Source organism: Tupaia chinensis, unplaced genomic scaffold (assembly GCF_000334495.1).
Source record: "Tupaia chinensis unplaced genomic scaffold, TupChi_1.0 Scaffold147351_1, whole genome shotgun sequence".
NCBI classification, from domain to species: Eukaryota; Metazoa; Chordata; class Mammalia; order Scandentia; family Tupaiidae; genus Tupaia; species Tupaia belangeri.
The window spans coordinates 620,242-635,870 of NW_006207202.1; the positions used below are offsets into that span (position 1 = coordinate 620,242).

At 42.4% G+C, this 15,629-nt stretch overlaps 2 protein-coding genes across 4 annotated transcripts in view; one reads left to right on the forward strand and one right to left on the reverse strand.

Moving 5' to 3' along the window:
- Positions 1–15,602, reverse strand: part of CPSF7 (cleavage and polyadenylation specific factor 7) — a 34,698-nt gene extending 19,096 nt beyond the window's left edge. The window contains exons 1-4 of one of the 3 annotated variants that reach the window (XM_027768742.1): positions 15,397–15,602; positions 2,892–3,110; positions 1,968–2,071; positions 1,430–1,575 (exon numbers count right to left, since the gene is read on the reverse strand). In XM_027768742.1, the coding sequence (XP_027624543.1) occupies positions 1,430–1,575; positions 1,968–2,071; positions 2,892–3,110; positions 15,397–15,450 (523 nt within the window). In that variant the 5' untranslated portion in view covers positions 15,451–15,602. Of the gene's footprint in view, positions 1–1,402; positions 1,576–1,967; positions 2,072–2,556; positions 2,634–2,891; positions 3,111–15,396 lie in introns of those variants that run through there. The other 2 variants (XM_027768741.1, XM_027768743.1) reach the window with 2 other exon arrangements.
- Positions 15,482–15,629, forward strand: part of SDHAF2 (succinate dehydrogenase complex assembly factor 2) — a 27,108-nt gene continuing 26,960 nt past the window's right edge. The window contains exon 1 of the mRNA XM_027768745.1: positions 15,482–15,510. Within this exon, the coding sequence (XP_027624546.1) occupies positions 15,482–15,510 (29 nt within the window). The remainder of the gene's footprint in view (positions 15,511–15,629) is intronic.

Sequence of the window (15,629 nt, forward strand, 5' to 3'; positions counted from 1 at the left end):
CACTTCCAATTCAGTTGTAAAATCATGCCTCTTAGGACATTGGAGGGTTGATCAATACAGGCACTATGCTGAGAAGTTAGACCTAAGCAGCAACAAAACATAGGTGAAAAAATTTTGCCATTCTCCCACTGTAGTAAAAGAAAAGGCAGTTGGCTGTCTCGGGAAGGGCCTGGTAGGGTGGCTGCACTTTGTGAGGTCAGGACATTCCAAGGTCTAGTCCTCAGATTTCAAAGGTTTGGAAAAGTGATTTTAGCAGTTCAACCAAGGGTGAGCAAACTCTACAAGATTGATTCACTCTAACCAAACTCACAAGAGACTGATTCATAAATAGAATGCCAATTTATTAATTTACAATGAGAAATATAACTGCCAAGCAGACTGGAATACTTGAGTCGGCTGGTCAGCGCATTCTCTTCCCCGTAGGAAAGCCTAGTTGGGAAACCAAATTAGTATCAGAAGGTGGATTGGTGAGTACAGAGTCAGAATAAAGGGAGTAAGATGAACTAAAGGATCTTGTTTTCAAGCTATTGTAGCATGATGCATCTTTCTTTATTAATGGGATATACTCATCAAGCAAACTAAAATACTGGATAACAGAAAGAGCACTCTCCCCTGGATGATGCTGGAGAAACGTTGTTAAATTCTCGTTTTCCAACAATCCATTTGGTTGATTACTTACAGAGCATCTTTCTAATATGTGTTTAGGACAAGATTAGCCATTTTTATATATCTTAGTTACATTTTAGGGTGGCTATTTCTTGATTATTTATAGGGGCATGTCTTAAGATCAAACCCTTCCTTTCTTTTTTTAAAGAGATTTTTGCTATAGGGCATGTGCGCTCATTGAGAGAGACAGAAGCAGAAAGCAAGAAATCACCCCCCAAGGGAGATGGCCACACTGCAGTCCCTTCTCCTCCGTTCTCCTCTCGGGATTCTGGGCATGCAAGTGCATGCACCCAGTGTGTTTCAGGTCTGGGACTCAAACCACAGTCAGCTATGTGGGAGTCCAGTGATGTGAACATTATGCCATCTGCTGTTCCCAGATCAAGTCCTTTCACTGTATCCCAATTTTTAGATAGAAAACAGAATTTAGAGTTGACAGCCACTTTAAACATGTATCTACTTAGGAGGGGAAACAGGCCCTAAACAGTGAAACTGACTTGCCCAAGGTCATATGATGAGTTGTAGCAGAACTAAGGTAAAACCTGAACCCACTTCTCCCAAGTCAGTGCTCTTTCTTCAACACAAACCTTGTTTTTTGGCCTATTTACTGATCATGATACCACCCATAACCACCACCAACCACCCTCCCCCAAACCTCTCCATGGTGTAGGCAGAGCCTACACCACAGACAACAAACCCACAAACATCCCCCCTCTTCATACAGATGGTCTCCACGTACCCCCTCTTGGGACTCGGACGCACTCACGTTTCCGAGCCTGTGCCTCAAACTGTGACAGGTTCTGCCGGGTGGCCGGCCTCACATCCACTTTTTCTCCATTAAGAACTTTTCCTGGCAGGAGTTCCAATAATTTATGGACAGAGTTTTCAGAGGCTACCACCACCTCAGCATAGCTTGAGGGAGAAAAGTTAAAGGTGAGTGAAACCTATTAGACAACTGAAAGAAGAAAAGAAACTCTTCCACTTTTACTGAAAATTAGTAAAACAAAGGCTATCTTGCTAAATTACATACACACACACACACACACACACACACACACACACAACCAACAATAAGTTATCTGCCCATATCCCATTTTTTTAAAATTAAAATTCAGCATTTTTCACCCCTCAACAGCTAACCATTATAAGGCAAGTTGCCAAAACCAAAGCAGTAAACTGGGCCAGGGTAGAGGTTTAAAATCCAGGGCCAAATTATACAGTGTAGATATGTTAAAAATACAGTGTAGAAGATATGCTGTCCCAATGGTTACAAACTAAAAGGGGCTTCTCAAATCAGACCTCACCCTTTGGACTGGCCATTTGCTCGATTCTCTGCAAATTTCAACTCCACCACATCATAGACTCCTATAGAGCGAATAACCTGGATCAGCTGCTGGTCTGTGGTCCACTGGGGCCGGCAAGATGGAAAAGGAAGAAATGTCAAAAACTAACCCCGCCCTCCCCAAAATATCCCAAACCCAGGACTCTAATCATAATCGTAACTAACCACAGGAAACCCAAAAGCCTAGCAATATTTCAATTAGTGCAGGTTTTCTTATTGTCCTCACCATACAGAATTTCAAGCCCACCCACCATCTCCTCCCGATACCCATCTTTAGAGATTAAAAGATTAAAACTTATTTTGACTGCTATTTGGGCTGGCTGGCCTTCAGTTCAAACACTGATTGCTAGCAACTTTTAAGTACAGATTTGACAAAGCAACAGTTAGCCATTGCCAGGAATTTCCCCCTCAGTATATTCATCTCCTAATTTGGAAAAACCACCCCTCACCACCAGCCCAAAATCATGTCACACAATAACTTTTGCGGAACAACAGTCACCACCTACCCTGGTGAGCTAGAGCTATCAAGGTCTTTGATCCCCATCACCCACCATTATCACAGGACCATCTAATGACCACCAAGAGTTCAAGGTGTGCACTCTGAAATCTCGTCCCACAGATGACCCTGCTAGACATAAAGCCCCAGGGTCAGGGGCAGCAACAAGATGGCAGAAAAAGCAACTACCCACTTAATCATTGCTTTCTTCGGCATCAGTACGTCCTCAGGACAGTTCTCTTTCAGAGATCAATCCAACCTGATCCCAGGAAAAAGAAATCCAACCCCATCAGAGCACAATACAGTGCAACAGCAGTTCCTGAAAATGCCATCACCTCCCAGTGCTCTCCCACCAGCCCCCCCGGAAGCCTTTCTGGTTGCCACACTCACCCAGGAGAAGCTGCCCACATAGACGGCAGCTCGTCTATTACGCAGGCCACTGTAGGTATACAGAATTGCAGGGGTCTTGTTGTTGGGTTTGGGAGATGGCTCCTGGCGAACAGGAGGAGGTGGCTCAGTGCTACTGCTTCTGTCATCCGAGGGCTGTGATGTGGCCGTCAGCACATCATCATATAGGTCAATTTGATCTGTATTGTTGAACTCTGGGTCCTAAGAGAAGAGGGGTTGGCAAAGAAGGGTTTGCCATCGGTCTGTTCATTCTCTCTCACTCTAGTTTACGTAGGATAGAGTCAAATACCTATAAAACAGCACTAATCTTCCTTGCTCTAGGACACACAGTAAAAAAAAACTTTCTCATTTGAAACTCTATCATTTAATTATGCTTATGTGGGTTTTTCTCCCAAGACCATATTAGTGATCTGTAATGTTTCTGGCTTTAGCCACCTGTGAGGATCAAAAGGCACATGGTGATTAAGCAAGCAAACCAAGGCAAAATGAAATGTTCATGCGACTTTTATCAATGAGGTGAGCTTCTAACGATTGCATCTAAAATATATTAAGAAAATTTATTTCCAACATCTTACGCGATTTCCAAAATCAAGTGTTCCATAAATCTCGCTGTTCTATTTAGTGAGAAATAAATTAATTTAGAAATAGCAAGTGTATGGGGAGGTAAGTACGTTAAAGTGAGTACCAAAATGCAAAAAAAGACAGGGAGTTACTGATTTAAACCCTTTGATTTATACAAATAGTATAAACTTCATAATACACAATACCACTGAATAACCATCGAAGAAATATACGTAGTTGAAAGGAAGAGAAAAACTTTTTTTTTCTCTCCTACTAAATTCTATCCTCTAATGACACATAGACTCGATACATTATGATACTTGTGTAGGAAAAATCTTTGAGCAAATCCACAGATACATGAAAACAGTTTAGGTTCCAGAAAATAAGACAAGCACCTGTGTCCTAAGTTGTGTCACAGTGTTTACAGTAGGAATGTATACCTGGAAGCTGTGATAAACTTATGTTTTACCTATGTGACCTATTACTGTATACCAAAAGCCCTAGAGTCACAAAGTCTACCACAAGGGACTTTCTGTTTCAGATTTTGCATTGTAATTTTCTCAGAGAAATCTTCTTTAAAGAATTATTTTATTTATTATTACTTATTTACTATTATTTTTAAATTTGACCAGAGACAGAGAGCAAGAAAGAGGGAAAGTGAGAAACCAAGTTGCCAGGTCTAGGACTCAAACTGTAGTTGGTCATGTAGGAGTCCAGCACCCTAACCACTATACCACTTGCCAGTCCCAAGATAAAACTTTTTATTTTGGGAACCAGCAGTTAGCGTAATGGCTATCTTGCTGGACTCCCATGTAGTCGACTGCGGTTAAAACTTACACTGGGCGCGTGTGCGTGCGTGCCCAAGATCCCGAGAGGAGAATGGAGGAGAAGGGTTTGCAGCGTGGCCAATCCCCCCTGGGGGATGATTTCTCGCTTCCTGTCTCTCTGTCTGTCTCTGTCTGGTGAGCACATGCGCCCTATGGCAAAAACCTCTCAAACAAAACAAAACAAAACAAAACTTTTTATTTTAAGGATCAAAGAAGTACCCTATTTTTATTAAAAGGATCAGACAAAAACATTCAGACAGTACTAAGGATGATACTACTAAAATTATACAGACTGCGAGAAGTTCAGTGTTTTAGCAAACTAAGCCCACTGATATCATTGTTTAATTATTTATTTATTTTTGCTGTAGGGCATAGCACTTGCTGGAGAGAAACAGAGAAACAGTGAGAAAGCACCCTCTAGGGAGGATGGTTCCACACAATCCTTTCTCTTCCACTCTCCCTTGGGAATCTGGGCAGGCAATTGCATGAAGGCTTGCATGCATACCACTGGCATGTTTTTCAAGCCACCTTGGTCTGGACCTTGAACTGCATGGACAGTCATGTGAGATCCAGCTGCCTTAAGCACCATGCCACTGGCTGGCCCGTCACTGCTATCCTTTTAAGAGGGGATAAGGTAGGCAGCTACAGTGGGTAACTGGTATGGTTCTCTAAAGAAACAGAATTGGCTGCCTAATGCAACTCAGGACAGTTCTGGTTAACTTGCTTCCTCTAAACGAACTGCTGAGCCTTAAATAAGACAGAAGAGACTCACTACAAACTTTACTCACAGACCTTTTATAATCCTCATACTATCTATCATAAGCCTTTAGAAACATTCTTTTTTTCAGTTTATGTGAAGTACAAAGAGAATACACAGAGATATTATTACATTGTTCTGATAGTGAAGGGGATAAGATTCTACTTTCTGAACTTGTAAATAATTTTTTAAAGAATTTTTTCAAGAGATAGTGAATGAGTGCACCTTCCACAGGGTCTCCTCACACTACAATTCCCTTTCCCCAGCCCTCCAGCTTCTCAGGATCATGGGTGGCCATGCAAGTTTTCAGGCTGACCTAGGGATCTGAACCCATGGTCAGCCATTGGCTTCTAACACTGCAGTCTAATTCACTACAGACTATACCACGTAGGGTGGGCAAGTAAGTAATTTTAGATACTAGAAATAATCTAAGAAACTCCACAGGAGTAAGGCTTCAACATTGTAAAAATATTAAAAAGAGAGTAGCAAGAAAGTAACTCTTCAGGGGTAACTTAGAAACAAACACACAAAAAAGAGTGAGTGAGGCAAATAAGAACAGGAAGACTGTTCTAGGTAGTCCAAGGTAAGGACCCAACATAAAAAAGGGTACGTCCACAGGAAGAACAACACTAGATAGTACAAAGTGAGTAACAGAGTAAGGTGAGGTCAGCTATGGCTAATAACTTGACAAACATTTTGTATGTAAGTATTCCCCATAAATTAGTTCAAAGCCCTACGTGTCAAACTCTGGACAAATCACTTATCTACTTACATACCAGATAAAGTTACTATCCTTTACAGCTAAACATAGAGAAAAGAAGTCTAAGTCACTTGACCCTATCCAATGCTCTAATCTTTAGGGAACACGACTCCATACTGGGATTCATTATTTTCCCTTAAAAAATTTATTTTTAAAGTTTAGATCATAGACACAGATGTGCTTGGTGGACCCAGGGAGGTTTATGGACACAAACCTGGAACCCTCCTTTATGGGCCAGCCTTGCAGAGCATCATGTCTTACTGCTGCACCACTGTCAGGCTCCCTTAAATAAAGGACTTTCAAAGGGACAAAGGAAACACACCACCTTAGTCAATGGAACCAGACTAGGTTTCCTTGTATGCAGTATGTGTCTCAGAGGTATGTGTTTAAAAGGTACAAGACAAAAATTATCACTGAAAACTGGGTAGTGAACTAACATTCAGATTTTGCATTGTAATTTTCTCAGAGAAATCTTCTTTAAAGAATTATTTTATTTATTATTACTTATTTACTATTATTTTTAAATTTGACCAGAGACAGAGAGCAAGAAAGAGGGAAAGTGAGAAACCAAGTTGCCAGGTCTAGGACTCAAACTGTAGTTGGTCATGTAGGAGTCCAGCACCCTAACCACTATACCACTTGCCAGTCCCAAGATAAAACTTTTTATTTTGGGAACCAGCAGTTAGCGTAATGGCTATCTTGCTGGACTCCCATGTAGTCGACTGCGGTTAAAACTTACACTGGGCGCGTGTGCGTGCGTGCCCAAGATCCCGAGAGGAGAATGGAGGAGAAGGGTTTGCAGCGTGGCCAATCCCCCCTGGGGGATGATTTCTCGCTTCCTGTCTCTCTGTCTGTCTCTGTCTGGTGAGCACATGCGCCCTATGGCAAAAACCTCTCAAACAAAACAAAACAAAACAAAACTTTTTATTTTAAGGATCAAAGAAGTACCCTATTTTTATTAAAAGGATCAGACAAAAACATTCAGACAGTACTAAGGATGATACTACTAAAATTATACAGACTGCGAGAAGTTCAGTGTTTTAGCAAACTAAGCCCACTGATATCATTGTTTAATTATTTATTTATTTTTGCTGTAGGGCATAGCACTTGCTGGAGAGAAACAGAGAAACAGTGAGAAAGCACCCTCTAGGGAGGATGGTTCCACACAATCCTTTCTCTTCCACTCTCCCTTGGGAATCTGGGCAGGCAATTGCATGAAGGCTTGCATGCATACCACTGGCATGTTTTTCAAGCCACATTGGTCTGGACCTTGAACTGCATGGACAGTCATGTGAGATCCAGCTGCCTTAAGCACCATGCCACTGGCTGGCCCGTCACTGCTATCCTTTTAAGAGGGGATAAGGTAGGCAGCTACAGTGGGTAACTGGTATGGTTCTCTAAAGAAACAGAATTGGCTGCCTAATGCAACTCAGGACAGTTCTGGTTAACTTGCTTCCTCTAAACGAACTGCTGAGCCTTAAATAAGACAGAAGAGACTCACTACAAACTTTACTCACAGACCTTTTATAATCCTCATACTATCTATCATAAGCCTTTAGAAACATTCTTTTTTTCAGTTTATGTGAAGTACAAAGAGAATACACAGAGATATTATTACATTGTTCTGATAGTGAAGGGGATAAGATTCTACTTTCTGAACTTGTAAATAATTTTTTAAAGAATTTTTTCAAGAGATAGTGAATGAGTGCACCTTCCACAGGGTCTCCTCACACTACAATTCCCTTTCCCCAGCCCTCCAGCTTCTCAGGATCATGGGTGGCCATGCAAGTTTTCAGGCTGACCTAGGGATCTGAACCCATGGTCAGCCATTGGCTTCTAACACTGCAGTCTAATTCACTACAGACTATACCACGTAGGGTGGGCAAGTAAGTAATTTTAGATACTAGAAATAATCTAAGAAACTCCACAGGAGTAAGGCTTCAACATTGTAAAAATATTAAAAAGAGAGTAGCAAGAAAGTAACTCTTCAGGGGTAACTTAGAAACAAACACACAAAAAAGAGTGAGTGAGGCAAATAAGAACAGGAAGACTGTTCTAGGTAGTCCAAGGTAAGGACCCAACATAAAAAAGGGTACGTCCACAGGAAGAACAACACTAGATAGTACAAAGTGAGTAACAGAGTAAGGTGAGGTCAGCTATGGCTAATAACTTGACAAACATTTTGTATGTAAGTATTCCCCATAAATTAGTTCAAAGCCCTACGTGTCAAACTCTGGACAAATCACTTATCTACTTACATACCAGATAAAGTTACTATCCTTTACAGCTAAACATAGAGAAAAGAAGTCTAAGTCACTTGACCCTATCCAATGCTCTAATCTTTAGGGAACACGACTCCATACTGGGATTCATTATTTTCCCTTAAAAAATTTATTTTTAAAGTTTAGATCATAGACACAGATGTGCTTGGTGGACCCAGGGAGGTTTATGGACACAAACCTGGAACCCTCCTTTATGGGCCAGCCTTGCAGAGCATCATGTCTTACTGCTGCACCACTGTCAGGCTCCCTTAAATAAAGGACTTTCAAAGGGACAAAGGAAACACACCACCTTAGTCAATGGAACCAGACTAGGTTTCCTTGTATGCAGTATGTGTCTCAGAGGTATGTGTTTAAAAGGTACAAGACAAAAATTATCACTGAAAACTGGGTAGTGAACTAACACAGACCTGAACAACTGAGAACTATGCATCACCATGAAATCCTTCATACTATAAGCTTAGGCAACCATTCTATTCTTTCAAGATCCCCTTAACTAGGATAAACTCAATCCTAAAGGACCTTGATGTATAGATTACTACTTTAAGAAATTAAAGGATCAAGTCCAGCATAGTGGTTACAGTGCTGGACTCCCACGTGGCTGACCACGGTTTGAGTACTGGATCTGGCGCCTTGAAAATCATGCCAGATGCACGTATGTGCGCAGCCAAGACACCAGAAGGAGAACAGAGAAGGGGTTGTGGTGTGGCCATCATCCCTGGGGGTGATTTCTCATTTTTCTCTCACTGTCTCTCTTGCAAGTACATGGGCCCTATAGCAAAAACCTTTAAAAAAATTAAAAAGGGGGGGGGAATGAAAAGGATTAAAAAATTGTGGGGACCAGTAGTTGGTGTAATGGCTATGTTGCTGGACTCCCATGTGGCCGACCGTGGTTCAAGTCCTGGACCCTGTGACTCACGCCCAGCGCATGTGTGTGCGTGCCCAGGATCCCGAGAGGAGAATGGAGATGGATGGATTGAGCATGGTCATCCTCCTGGGGACTGATTTCTTGCTTTCTGTCTCTCTGATGAGTGTACGCACCCTATAGCAAAAACCTCTTTTTTTTTTTTTTGGAGAGGTTTTCGCTACAGGGCGCGTGCACTCGCCAGACAGAGAGAAACATAAGAGACAGAAAGTGAGAAATCACCCCCCAGAGGGGATGGTCACGCCGCAATCCCTTCTCCTCCATTCTCCTCTCGGGATCTTGGGCATGCACGCACACGCGCCTGGTATGAGTTTTAAGCCACCGGGTCTGGGACGCGAACTGCGGTCAGCTACGTGGGAATCCAGCAACACAGCCATTACGGTACTGCTGGTTCCCAGCAAAAACCTCTTTAAAAAAATGTGATAAGATCCAAATGGTTTTTCTGGTCCAAACAGCCTCAGTTGAGAGGTTGGTGGGGACGGCAGGTGGTATGGTGATTAGGGCACTGAACTCCCACATGGCCGACTGCAGTTCAAGTCCTGGATCTGGTAGCTTGCTTTCTCACTGTCTCTGTCTCTCTCTTTCTCTGTGTCTCTCTCTTGTCAAACTGAAGAAGAAAAAAATAAATTAAAAAAAAAAAAAAGGTTGGTAGGAACTGCACTGCATAGGGCAGCCCTATTCAGGGTTCTACTAAAGAAACAAGGTATCAAATTGTGTCTAGATTTAAATCTGCCAGCTTAACCAATTTATTATACTTGTTCAGCTGGTGAGACAGAAAAGCAAAGGAGGGTCTGAGGTCTTTCTGATAAAACGATCAATAGTAACATGCAGTGATAAAGCAAAACCAAATTCTACAAATTTAAGTGAAAAGCACAATGTTTTACATGCACTGATGTAAAGTTTCATTATAGGGAGATTAAACAGAAAACAATGAACTAGTATCTCAGGAAGAATTTTGTGCTCAAAATATAACTGCAGGGGGGGAACCAGCAGTTAGCGTAATGGCTATGTCGCTGGACTCCCACGTAGACTTCCACGTAGTCGACCACGGTTCTCGTCCTGGACCTGGTAACTTAAAACTCACGCCGGGCGCATGTGTGTGCGTGCCCAAGATCTCGAGAGGAGAATGGAGGAGAAGGGATTGCGGCTTTACCATCCCCTCTAGGGGGTGACTTCTCGCTTTCTGTCTCTATGTCTCTGTCTGTCTGGCGGGTGCACACGCCCTATAGGGAAAACCTCTCAAAAAAAAAAAAAATACAACTGGGGGCTGGCAGGTGGCATAGATGTTGAAGCACTAGATTCCCACATGGCCAGCTATGGTTCAAGTCCAGGACCTGGTGGCTTACGTTCTCATTTTCTCTCTCTCTCACTCTGTGTATATATCTCTCTGATAAAATTAAAATAATGAATAAATAATTCATTAAAAAAACCCATAGAACTGATTGTCTCATGAGACTTTTTGCTTTTTAATATACAAAAGAAAATTTGCATGACTTTATTCATTTTTTTGTTTGCCAGAGGGCAGTCGCTCAGAGAGAGGGAGGAAGCAAGCACCCTCCAACAGGGTGTGGTCCAGCTGTAACCCCTTCTCCATTTTCCACTCTGTTAAGACTTTTGAGTATGTATGCATGCACATATACTTGGGCCTGTTCATCAAACTGCCAGGACTGGGCTCTGAACCACACATGGCCAGCCTTATGGGATCTGGCTGTCCTAACTACCACACTACTCATTTTTAATCGCCAGAGGGCATGTAAGCTCCCAAGAAACTGAGAGGGAGAAAGCAAACCCCCGATGGGGTGGAGTCAATTCTGCAGTCCTTTCTCTTCCCTTTCTCCATCCTGTCAGAAACGTGGACATGCATGTGTACACATGCCCAGCATGTTTTCCAAGGCCAGGATTTGAACCAGTCAGCTATGTGGGGTTGGGTTTATATAATATCCAATTCCTATGTCCAGTATGCGTACCTTCCTGCATCTTCCTTCTGGTATCTGAGGAAAGTGGCCTAGGATTTATTTCTCTCAAAGCAACCAACTTGATTTCTTTTCATTATAACCAAGGGTCAATCAAAGTTTTCTTTCTTTCTTTCTTTCTTTCTTTCTTTTTTTTTTTTTTTTTTTTTTTTTTTGCCAAAGGCACAATCCCCTGGCCAGGGAGAAGCAAAGTGAAAAATCGCCCTCTGGGGGGATGGCCATGCCACAATCCCCTCTCCTCCATTCTCCTCTCAAGATTTTGGGCACGCACGTATACATACATACCCAGTGTGATTTTCAAGTCGTGGGCGGGTTCAAACTGCAGTGGGCCATGTGGGAGTCCAGTCCAACTACCATGAAAACCTACTGACCCATTTTTGGCTTTATAGACAATTACTACAGTTGTACCTCTCAACCTCTTTCACTTTCACTGTACTTGTCCCTTGGCACTGTCACTATATACCACTCTCGCTCACTAGCACTAGAACCCTTTTTGAATACATGGATCCATTCTTTTCTCTTCGTTTACCTTACTAGCCAGCATAATGCTCAGCAAACAGAAGTACTTTGTTTTTTTTCCCCTCTTTTTGAGAGATTTTTCCTATAGGGTGAATGTGCTCACAGGAGAGACAGAAAGCAAGAAACCACCCCCTAAGGGGTATGGCCACACTGCAATCCCTTCTCTTCCATTCTCCTCTCAGAATTTTGGGTACGTACACATACATGCCCAGTTTGAGTTTTTAAGCCGCTGGGTCTGGGACTCTAAATGCAGTAAACTATGTGGGAGTTCAGTGACATAACCATTGTACCATCTGCTGGTCCCACAAAGAGAAATACTTTAATAAATATCTGCTGGTGGACGTGAAGAAGAGAACTGGGCATACTGTGCAAAGCCTGTATCAGCACAAGAAGGAAGAGATAAGACACTCAGAAGAGCAAAAGCTCTCAGTCACCTTTCCAGAGTTATTCCCCCCTGCCCAGAACATCAGATATGAAACCCAGACTCCCAGTGTACAAGGAACAAAGAGGCTCTGAAGAACAGTTTTTTATACATCGGTGTTGTAAGACACCCAGGAACAGGAGAGACAGAAAGCAAGAAACCACCCCCTAAGGGGTATGGCCACACTGCAATCCCTTCTCTTCCATTCTCCTCTCAGAATTTTGGGTACGTACACATACATGCCCAGTTTGAGTTTTTAAGCCGCTGGGTCTGGGACTCTAAATGCAGTAAACTATGTGGGAGTTCAGTGACATAACCATTGTACCATCTGCTGGTCCCACAAAGAGAAATACTTTAATAAATATCTGCTGGTGGACGTGAAGAAGAGAACTGGGCATACTGTGCAAAGCCTGTATCAGCACAAGAAGGAAGAGATAAGACACTCAGAAGAGCAAAAGCTCTCAGTCACCTTTCCAGAGTTATTCCCCCCTGCCCAGAACATCAGATATGAAACCCAGACTCCCAGTGTACAAGGAACAAAGAGGCTCTGAAGAACAGTTTTTTATACATCGGTGTTGTAAGACACCCAGGAGTGAGCGCCACAGGATACCATTTAGAAACTATGTTAATTTTGCTTGGGAAGCAAAGTGCATATGAGGGAATTCTTGGGTACAGGTCAGCTTGGGATGAATCTGTAACACTCTTTAAACATTTTAAAATACAATCTGTACTGGCGGCTTTCAGTCCAATCAAGCTTCTATCCATCCTAGCCAGAGAGTTATTTCTTCAGTAGCTTTCGGGTTATACTAAAACCAGCTTCGCCAAAAATTAACTCATCTATGTGAGGGGGGAAAAGCACTCCCCCGCTTTCTACAAGAAAGTGTGTATTTTGAATACACCTTGTCCACTATCAAAAAGTTTGTTGCATATAAGTGTCTACTAGATTGTATCTATCTACCTATCTATCTATCTATCTATCTATCTTTCTGTCTATATCTTTGACTGCCTCAGATCCACAAAAAAGTCATTTTTAACTAAAGAAACCAGGAAGCAAATGGTTGAAGCCAACAACTTCTACCTTGACAACACCATGGACAAGCGCTGTGTCTTGTCTAGACTAAGTTAACCTGCTGAAGAAATTATGAAATCTTGTTTTCTCAGACCAAATGTGATCTGTGGTCAAGGACCCTGTTCTCGATTTCCCAAAGTGAATCAGCAGCTTTGTTATCAACCTAAAGATAAAGAGTAAAGAAAAAATAAACAAAGGTTTCCATTAATAATAGAGAAAAAAATAAGGAGGTCTTGTCTTTTTGTTTTCATAGGAAAAAAAAAACTCACAATCTGAAAAAAGTAGTAAAAATCTGATTCAGAGGACTATACAAAACTCAGGGGAAAAAAAGGTTTTGTAATTAAATACATTAAACCTTTCTTTCGTTAACTTTTTGTTTTTATTTTTTTGCCGTATGGTGTACACACTAGCAGACAGAGGGAAAGCGAGAAATCACCCCCCAGGGGAGATGGTCATGCTGCAAATCTCTCCTCTAGTCTCCTTTCTGGATCTGGGGCATGCAGGCACACATGTCTTGTGCGTTTTTCAAGCCGCTGGGTCCGGGACTCGAATTGCATAGTCAGCTGTGTGAGATCTAGCACTTTAACCACCAGGCCACCTGCTGACCCTAACTTTTTTTTTTCAATTGCCAAAAGGAAAAAAGGAAAGATTAAAAAACACCCCCAGTGGGATGTGAACATGCCACGATCCCTTTTCTTCCATTTTTCCATCCTGTCAGGACGCTGGGCGTGTACACATATATACCAGACACATTCTTGAAGCCATCAAGGCTGGTATTCAAACCATGGTTGGTTATACAGGCTCTAGCTCCCAATGCACAGTGCTTAACCACTGCATGCCATGGCCCACTAAACCCTTTTTCTTTTTATGGGGGGAGAGGTTTTGGTTATAGGGCACGTGTACTTGCCTGAGAGACAGAGAGAGAGAGAGAAAGCGAGAAATCACCCCTTAGGGAGGATGGCCACACTGTAATCCCTTCTCCTCCATTCTCTCAGGGTCTTAGGCATACACGCACATACGCCCGGCATGAGCTTAAGCCACTGGGTCCAGGACTCAAATTGCGGTCGACTACATGGGAGTCCAGAGACATAGCCATTACGCCAACTGCTGTTCCCTCCTTTTTCTTTTTTATTTTAAAGTTTTTTTTTTTTTTTTTTTTTTTTTTTTTTTGTCACACCCCATGAGTACTCGTTGGGGAAAAAGAGAGAAGGAAAGTGAGAAATCAACCCTGCACTCCCCACCCCACTCCCCGAACGGCCATACCATAGTCCCTTCTCCTCTAACCCCTCTCATTTCAGGATTTGGGGCAGGGGCGTCTAGTATGTCTTTTAAGTCTGTGACCCCAACCATGCAATTGGCCCAATGGGATCCAGCCACATTAACTACCATGTCACCTGCTGGTCCCTAAAACTTTTTTAAAAGCAAGCTCATGTGGGGCGTGGGGTGGGTGGTATCTATCAGACCCTTCTATTGTCTCATAGCAAAAGTGAGACCCAATCAGGATGCTACCCTTCACTAGTACTTTCTTTTCATGCTCTTTCCAGGTTCTTACATTTACCCATTGGAAGATGCCAGGTTACCTAAGAAGTATGGCGCTAGAAATAACCTGGACAAGGTATTAGTAAGTTTTAAATAGAAACTTTGGAACATTCTTGAAATCCAACCTCTAGATTACTGAACTGAACTACACAGAAGACTGTTGTTTCGAGGGAAATCTTTGGAAAAGGTCTTCTGAATGTAGAAAATATATAAGGAGACAAATCCGACTTAAGGTTGTAATAAGGTTATGAGTGGGTCTATCCATGCTTCTTAACTGGTTTGTCCAAAATCTTTAGTCTTCTCCCTCCCAAGAACAATAATGCTCATTAATAAAATCTATTGCAACAACATGTTTATCGACTTCTCAAGACTGGAGTCCAGCCACATATAAAAAGAAACAAAACTTAACTGGAATAGAGACAAAACGAATTACAAAAGCATCTCTTATATCTGTGCCTCAGCACCATTACATTTCTCAAGCAGCAGTCTGAGAGAAGCACAAAGAAGCAGATACCAAAGCTATCCTCCAAACACCCTAGCAAACATCATTGTCATTTTAAAATGTGGCTAGACTTTGAGGAGAACCACATCCAACTTTGGCTTCCCGGGGAAGCAAATTCCACAGGTTGACTCACCATCTATATCACCTGATTTTTATTTGCTCTTAAACCTTTTGAATTAAGCCTGGGGGTTCAAATTAACATACAAGAGAATGGTCAGTAGTCTTTAAAGCTTCCGCTAGGGGAAAATTTTAGATCCAATCCGAGAAAGATCCGAGAAACCGGTGTTAAAGCCTTAGACTGGCAGAGCTTGAAACCATCGCAAGTTTGCTGGACAAGCTCCTGATGACCCCTCACCTGGTTGAACTCCTCGTCAGCGTATATATCAATCAAGTCCACTCCTTCTGACATGGCTCCTGGATGAAGATCGCGAGCCCGGAGGATGAACGAAGTAATGAAGATGCCACTGCGGTATTCAGAAAGAGTGAGAATTAGAAGGCCTGAGGGTCCCGGAATGGGAGGAGGGCGATGGTTGCCAACCTCCTGTCTCTAGAGACGCAGCATCCCGGCAGCCGAAGCCCGGCCCCACC